Source organism: Trachurus trachurus (genome assembly GCF_905171665.1).
Source record: "Trachurus trachurus genome assembly, chromosome: 22".
NCBI classification, from domain to species: domain Eukaryota; kingdom Metazoa; phylum Chordata; class Actinopteri; order Carangiformes; family Carangidae; genus Trachurus; species Trachurus trachurus.
In genome coordinates, this window is record NC_139907.1 from 6,901,363 (window position 1) to 6,909,149 (window position 7,787).

Consider the following 7,787-nt stretch of genomic DNA (forward strand, 5'->3'; position numbering starts at 1 on the left):
ATGTTAGTAGAGTATAAACCCAGTAGAGCTCTGAGATCTACTGACTCAGGTCAAATAGTGGAGCTCAGAGTTCAGACCAGACATGGTGAAGCAGCATTTAGCTGTTATGCTGCACACAACTGGAACAAACTACCAGCAGAACTGAAATCAGCCCCAACTGTAAGCACTTTTAAATCCAGGTTAAAAACATTTCTCTTTTCACGTGCTTATAGCTGAGAACTTAAAACTTTATCTATTTTCTTTTCTTTTACTTTTATTTGCTCTTGCTTTTAACTCTGTTTTTAGTGTTTTGTTTGTTTTTATTCTGTCTTATGCTTCTTTTTTTTAATGTTTTGTCTTTATGTAAAGCACATTGAGTTGCCTTGGTATGAAATGCGCTATATAAATAAAGATGCCTTGCCTTGCCTTGCCTATCTATCTGTATCTATCTATCTGTATCTATCTATCTGTATCTATCTATCTATCTATCTATCTATCTATCTATCTATCTATCTATCTATCTATCTATCTAAGTTTTGCAGGCGACAAGCTATCCCTTCAAAACATTGTGCGTTTCTCTTGCTGCTCTGCAAACAGTTACAGCAGCTGCTCCTCTGTCGCATTTCTGACAGTGTAGCTGATAAACTGGTGTTTGTGGGTTATTATTATTAAAGCTATCAGTCTGTCAGCGTGGAGTAAAATGTCAGGAGTATAACTTTAATGACATGCATTTGTATGACATTATGGATGGATATGGGTTAAAAGCATCTGTGTGTCACTATTAGTTGTCTGGATTGTCACTGTGTCAAAACAAATACTGAGGATAAAGGCTGTCGACACTTACGCCCGTCACTCTCAGCACTCCCTCCACAGAGGAGAAGAGCAGGTAGAGGAGCCCGACAGCTGCCAGCCGGTGCACAGTGGTACCCAACCTGGGCCTGGAAGACACCGTTGACTTTTACTAACACAAGTGTATAGAGTATTAGCAGGACTAAAAAGATGTGCGTGTATGTTTTTCAAACTTACTTGACGATGCCATAGCCGAGGCTGACGATGAGGACCAGGATTCGGGCTAAGGATCTTTTGAGCGCGGAGAGCAGCTCAGCGAAAATCACAGCACCTTGAACTGTGAGAATAATGATCATACAACAGATAAAATTAATAAGCAGAAATAAAAAAAAAACGAACAAATGAGAAACGTCTATAATTCCACCCACCGTAGTCTCCTTTGTAGCGGATGCTCTGGTACTCCGAGTAAAACACGGCTTTCTCCAGCATGCCCAGGATGATGACGGCGCCGATCCAGAACTGGATGCGCAGCAGATCCCTCCAGTAGCAGGCGCACCAGAAGAGCCAGAGGGCGCCGAACAGCACGTACACGATGCACATGACCATGAAGAACTGTGACGGGCAGAGGAAAGAGAAGAGAAGAGGTCAGCTGCTCTGTGTTCGACTTTCACTTCTGAAAACCTACACTGATATTTTCCTCTTAAAGGGATAGTTCAACATTTTGGCAAATTGGTCCATTGCCATAATCCCTATAGTCGTAGCAGTAGGTTCGTTACCTTTATTTGTCGGTGCAAGCTGTTTTTAGAACGGCGGAGCAGAGCCGCAAGCTACGGAGGCTAATGGGATTTCTTGGTTTCCCTCATCAAACTCATCAAATATACAATCCAACAACTCCAAAACGCTCTGGTGGACAAGTTGTGACCTGCACATTCACCACGCTATGAGATAATAACAGAATGTTACCAGACAGAGTTGTTTTAGAGGTAAATTCATGCAAAACCGCTGATGCACGTTGCCTTCAGGGACAGTTTTTCAGCAAGCAGTCTCTGTATTTACCTCTAAAACAACTCTGTCTGGTAACGTTCTGTTATTATCTCATAGCGTGGTGAATGTGCAGGTCACAACTTGTCCACCAGAGCGTTTTGGAGTTGTTGGATTGTATATTTGATGAGTTTGATGAGGGAAACCAAGAAATCCCTTTAGCCTCCATAGCGTAGCTCTGAGCAGCTCACGGCTCTGCTCCGCCGTTCTAAAAATAGCTTGCACCGACAATTAAAGGTAACAAACCTACTGCTATGACTATAGGGATTATGGCAATGGACCAATTTGCCAAAATGTTGAACTATCCCTTTAAGGCTGTGAAACTTTGAAACTTTGACTTATGTCAACCCAAAGTCTAATGTACTTGTTTCTGAAGCCTTTATTCTCATGTCACTAGTTGTATATATATAAAAAAACAGCATGTAAAACTACAATAATGTGGCCAAATAACAGCAGCCAAATTATTTCTGTTTCAGATTTAATGCCGACACATTTCTAACCGTACATACCATCATGTGAGGCCAGTCAGCAGGAGAGGAGTAGTCATGTGGTCCCTTCATCTCAACTTTCACTGGGGAAAGAAAACATTAAATAAATCACCTCTGCTGACACTTGTTATAAAATCTCAGTGGTTAGCTTGAAGCTGCTTGATGTAAAATAAATGAACGATGCTGCTTCTCACTCGTAAAAGCAAAGTTGAGCTGCTCCGGTCCAAAGTCTTCATCTTCAAGTCCTCGAAACAGAGGCTGCACTTTGACGATGAACAGATAGGGACTGTCCTCCCAGGCTTTGGCCACTGCACTGATATCCTGCAAAAAAATGAATAAATAAAAGTTTAACCTCCACTGGACACCACACAGTTGAGAAATGACACTGTTTTCAATGAATAACTCCACATCTTACCGGCTTGTCGGGCCAATAAAGGCTCTGATTCGATGGCTCACTCTGAAAACAACAAACAGGAAATAGCACTAACATGAACAGACAGCACAGACTGATGATTTGACATTGTAAAATAAAGTAAATATAGATTCACACATGCAAAAATCCCTTTGTAAACTATTCATCAGCTTGTTCAGTGACTCACCTTTGGGCTGGTGAGAGGCTGATACGGGCTGAAGTCAGAATAATACACCTGCAGAGAGGAGAAGGAACATGCACATAGGTTTATAATGTATGCAGTAAGATAATTGAAATGTTTTTCAATGTGCCTTAAAAATACAGGTATTTAATTAATATGTTTAATTAGAAAACTGCTGCACACTGTGTTTACGTTGTGTCCATATCAAACCTTTGGTAAGAAGAGCGAGGAGCAGTTTTCAAAGTAAATGTATCCCTGACTGTAGAAGCCGCTCCAGCCGTCCTTCAGCATGTGGTCCATACCAAACATGTTCTTTGCTTTGCTGTCCTGCAGAAAAAAAGGCAGTGAAAGTTATTTAAACTATGTTAAACAAGTTAATTCTCAAAGTTATAATGATTTTCGTGTACATCATATACAGGTGCATCTCAATAAATTAGGATATCATGGAAAATTCCATTTCCAGTAGTTCAAGTCAAAAAGTCCAAACCAAGTACTGAGTGCATATAGATGTGGACATACTTTTCAGAAGGCCAACATATCCAAATTAAAAATGCTTTTTTAAATTGGTCTTTTATGTAAATATTCAATATATTCTTTGAGATACTGTATTTTACGTAGTCATTAAATGTAAGCCATAATCATTACAATTAAAAGAAATTAAATGAATAAAGACATTCAATGTTATTTCTGTGTGCAATGGATCTATATAATGTATTAGTTTCACTTTTTGAATTGAATTACTGACATAAATAAACTAATTTCTAATTTATTGAGATGCACCTGTATGTGTATATATATAAATGCAAAGATGCACAGTTTTGCTAGAAATCTCTGAATGCTTCATATTGAAAAGAGAATTCATACTGAATATAAAAAAATCGCATATGGAAGCAGTTTGAAAAAAGAAATTCATTTTACTGACATAAAATCTAAACTCTGCTGCTGTGAGTGAAAGCTACATTCAACAAGTACGTAGTGATGTGTGCATGAAGTTGCAAACGACTGCATGAGGAGAAATGAAGAGTGCTTGAAAATAACACTTTCAGCCTTTCAAACACGGAAAGAAGAGAAAACAATAAGACATGAGTGAGTTTATCTATAATAAACACAGCTGATGAGCATGTGACGGGGAAGAAAAGAAACAAACACTTCAACAAAACAGCGCTGGTGGTGATAAAAACAGTGAAATAAACAGAGAGAGCAGTAGCATAACTCCCACTGTCACATGTGGATCACTTTGCTGCAGATTTATGGTCAAAGCTGCACATCTGGGCCACACATTAACTTGTCAGTGGCCACGAGCAGATGTTTGAATGATAAGGCAAAACACTTGGCTCTGACTAAAACATTTTAAACTCTGTTGCTATGTATACACATTTATATATTTTTTTGTTTTGTTTTGCTTTGCTCAGGACTTCCTCGTTGTCTTTCTGACATCTGCCAGATAGCGAGGAACAAAGGAGAAAACGACGTCAGCTGCTCTCATCTCATCTCGCAGCGTTAACCTGCTTCAGAGGAGACACTGACATTTCAAAAACAAGTCTGAATGAATAAATAAAAAAAATAAAAAAAACTCTGATGGGGCCACAGGTGACCTGGATACGCCCTCGCTTTCCTGACCCGCTGCTTCGAGGCCGACGGTGACAAGGTGAAGCTCGTCAAAGTCAAAGCAGCAGCTGAGTTTGAGTCTGAGAGACGGACGCTTCTGGACAAAGAGCCGAAGACGGAGGTCATGGAGGAAAAAATAAATGAAGTTGAGAAGCGACACAGCAGCTGCTCTCACTGACTGACTGACTGACTGACTGACTGACAGGCTGCTGAAGCTAAAAACACAGTGCAGAGGTGAAAACACTGACGTTTTCAAGAGCAAAAAATGTGCTTGAATGTTTGAAGATGTAAATAAATTTGACTTTTCTGCAGAAAAAACAATGAATCAAATGCACAGCTTCAAATTCAATACGAGAGACCAACTATTAAAATTAACAATTTGCAAACAGGAGGAGTTTGCTTGTATTTGGGAATCATTTATGTCATTCCTGACCAATGAAACAGAAAACACTGTCTGAATAACAGGTTATGAAATGATCCTGCCTTTTATTTTATTTAATTTTAATTTAATTGTATTTTATTTATTTAGTCCCATTTTATTCTTATTTATTTATTTATTTATTTATTTATTTTACTCCTTTAGTCTTACATCTGATGTCACTGTCCATTTGCTTTTTTATTTTATTTTTTTGTCTGTTCGAGGGGATATGGGTGAAAAGGTTTGTACATTTAATGTTGAGTTTGAAATGCAGTTGAAATTTCAATAAAAATATTGTTTAAAAAAAAATTGCATTATTTGGGGGGGGGCTTTTTCTGTAGGGGGATCACAGAGATTCCTCCTTATCATTCACAATGAGTGAACGAGCTTAATCATTATGCGCCATTGGAGATAAAGTATGATGTAAGAGGTAAACACAACAGAGTTATATGAAAACATGGCACTGACCTCGGCTGACTTTTTTTTTTTTTTTTTTAATAAATATAACATTTATTCTGCATTTTCCTTTAATTTAGCTATTTTGTAAAACTCAAATATCTCCTAGGATCTCTAATTTAAAAAAAAAAGCATGTTAATTAAATTTAGCAGCATGTGCGTTATGTTCAAGTGTGTGTTATGTGTGTGTAACGCTGCTGAAACTCAAGAGTCTGATATCAACCAACAGTTATCTCCATGTGATGTTTGCATTCAGGGCTAAAAAAACACACAAAGAGTCAAAAGTCAACACTCACTGGTGTGTTGAAGACCTCGTTGTAGCAAACAGAGGAGCGCAGGTACCAGCTGATGTTGAACGCCAGGTTCCTCTCACATGACGCTGGGTCACCCTGGACTGGAGAGAGAAAGATAAAGAGAGAGAAAGAATTACCTCCATTCAACAAACCATGATGCAACACTGCATCTTGGTCTGTGTTTTGCGCCCCCATTGGCCGTGTAATAATGGATCTTACGTGGGCAAAATTAAAAAAGTAAATGTATAATGGTGCTTACACTTCATGAAGATGGTGGTGTTGGCGTACAGTGTTTTCCGAAACACGGCATCTTGTGTCTGAAAATACAAAGAGACGATTCAGTTGTACTGTAATTCAGCTGCTGCTCAGGCTCCTTTTCAAACATTTCTATCTCACAGTGATGACTTGATTTTATAACGTTAAAGCAGCCTTTTTTAAATAGCCAATTAGTCCAAACTGCAGTTTAAACAATTATTAAATATATTTCTAACCTTATTTTAACAAAAAAGCTGATGTCAAGCTTTAATTAAATGTATTTCTTATTACAAAAGCAACCTGTGACGCTTAAAATGACAGATTAAATCCACTATACAGCATTAATGGACCCAGAAAACACATTCAACAGAGATGTGACCATGCAAAGTGCCAACTAGAAGTGCACACAAGACACAATGAATGCATAATGAATAAATACAAGTTTAACTCGTGGCTTCTGACTGAATAATGATGCAATGAACAAAAACACAGCTGCTGGCCATTATGTGTTCCCTCCATACAGGATCAATTACCCTTCTATTACACTGTATTGTCCCTATATACAAACACACATGCAGAGGCTCAGCACATTTGGAAACACTTGTGATGCATCTCTGAAGATTTACAGTACAACCCTGACCTCAGTCACATGACTCAGACTAGGCTGAGCTGTACTTTCATTTTCCACATCAAACTGAGCAGTTAATTGTTCTTTATTTTATATATCCTGATTAATTAATTGTTCCTTTACTGTCACAGAGATCACAGACTGTGAATAAACACGGTCCAGATGAACTCCATGAGCCAATAACCGGGTCCAATCTTCTCTTATCTTAGGCTACATCAGACTGAGGAGGAAGGAAACGCTTCTTTTAATTGCAGAGCTGTAAATAACATCGCGCTGCAGCTTTATAATAAAATCCAGCAGTAGATTAGTTTTGCATGTTGATACTGTCACAAGGTTTTCTGGGTCCGACAGGTAGCAATGCATGCAGGGCTGCAGATCAGATCAGGGCTAAAGCAGCAGTAGCCTACCCAGGCTAACAGCTACTGCCATGGTAGATTTAGCACGACACACACACACATTCACACACACAAACACACACACACAAGGTGCAAGAACCGGAACAAACGGCGCGTGTTGGAGGTGCGACACTGACCGAGTTGATGACGCTCCAGACGGAGACCTCCGCCGCCCTGCCGAGCTGCGAAACTAACGCGAAGAGCAGCAGACATGATGACGGACGTGCATCTGGCATCTTCATTTGTGCATCTACTCCAGGTCACATCAGCTGCTGCCGTATCCGCCTCCAGTTCCGGGGCCGGGGCTGCTGCTGCCTCTCCGGGTGTAGTTCCCCGCTGCGGCCACTAGAGGGCGGAGCTCCGGTGTGTCGGTGTGGTTCCTACACGGCTGCTGCTCTTCATCTGTGGTGGACTATTATTATGGCCTGCACTAAATCGGAATAAACCATTTTTTTTTACAGTAACAATGAATAATGAGTCTTCATGTATAAATTTAATTTGTACATGAAATCCCTAAAACTTGTAACAGAAATAAAGGCACAAAAACTATACGAAAATGAATAACTAAAATTGATTTGAATCCCCCTTATGACATCAATTTTTATTATATTTTATATTTATTTTATTTTTGACTATTTATTTTGAGATGTTTATTTTAATTTTATTTCAACTGCTCTGATTGTATTCTATTGAAGCACTAATGTGTATGTTCCTATTGTGAGTTGCACTAATGTTGAATGATGTTCACCTGGCATTCCCTTGACACTATGCACCATGAAAAATGCCAGTATTGTTCATGTTTGTACTTTCTCAATAAAGAATTTATATTAAAAAAAAAAATGTA

General features: G+C 39.0%; 1 protein-coding gene across 1 annotated transcript in view; it reads right to left on the reverse strand.

The window, feature by feature from the left end:
• Positions 1–7,233, reverse strand: part of LOC311005519 (transmembrane protein 87A-like) — an 18,733-nt gene extending 11,500 nt beyond the window's left edge. Inside the window, exons 1-11 of the mRNA XM_083997949.1 lie at positions 7,081–7,233; positions 5,925–5,982; positions 5,669–5,766; positions 3,101–3,217; positions 2,897–2,944; positions 2,713–2,754; positions 2,492–2,618; positions 2,319–2,380; positions 1,197–1,380; positions 1,006–1,105; positions 824–917 (exon numbers count right to left, since the gene is read on the reverse strand). Coding sequence (XP_083854075.1) covers positions 824–917; positions 1,006–1,105; positions 1,197–1,380; positions 2,319–2,380; positions 2,492–2,618; positions 2,713–2,754; positions 2,897–2,944; positions 3,101–3,217; positions 5,669–5,766; positions 5,925–5,982; positions 7,081–7,185 — 1,035 coding nt within the window. The 5' untranslated portion in view covers positions 7,186–7,233. The remainder of the gene's footprint in view (positions 1–823; positions 918–1,005; positions 1,106–1,196; positions 1,381–2,318; positions 2,381–2,491; positions 2,619–2,712; positions 2,755–2,896; positions 2,945–3,100; positions 3,218–5,668; positions 5,767–5,924; positions 5,983–7,080) is intronic.
• Between the last annotated feature and the right edge of the window lie 554 nt (positions 7,234–7,787).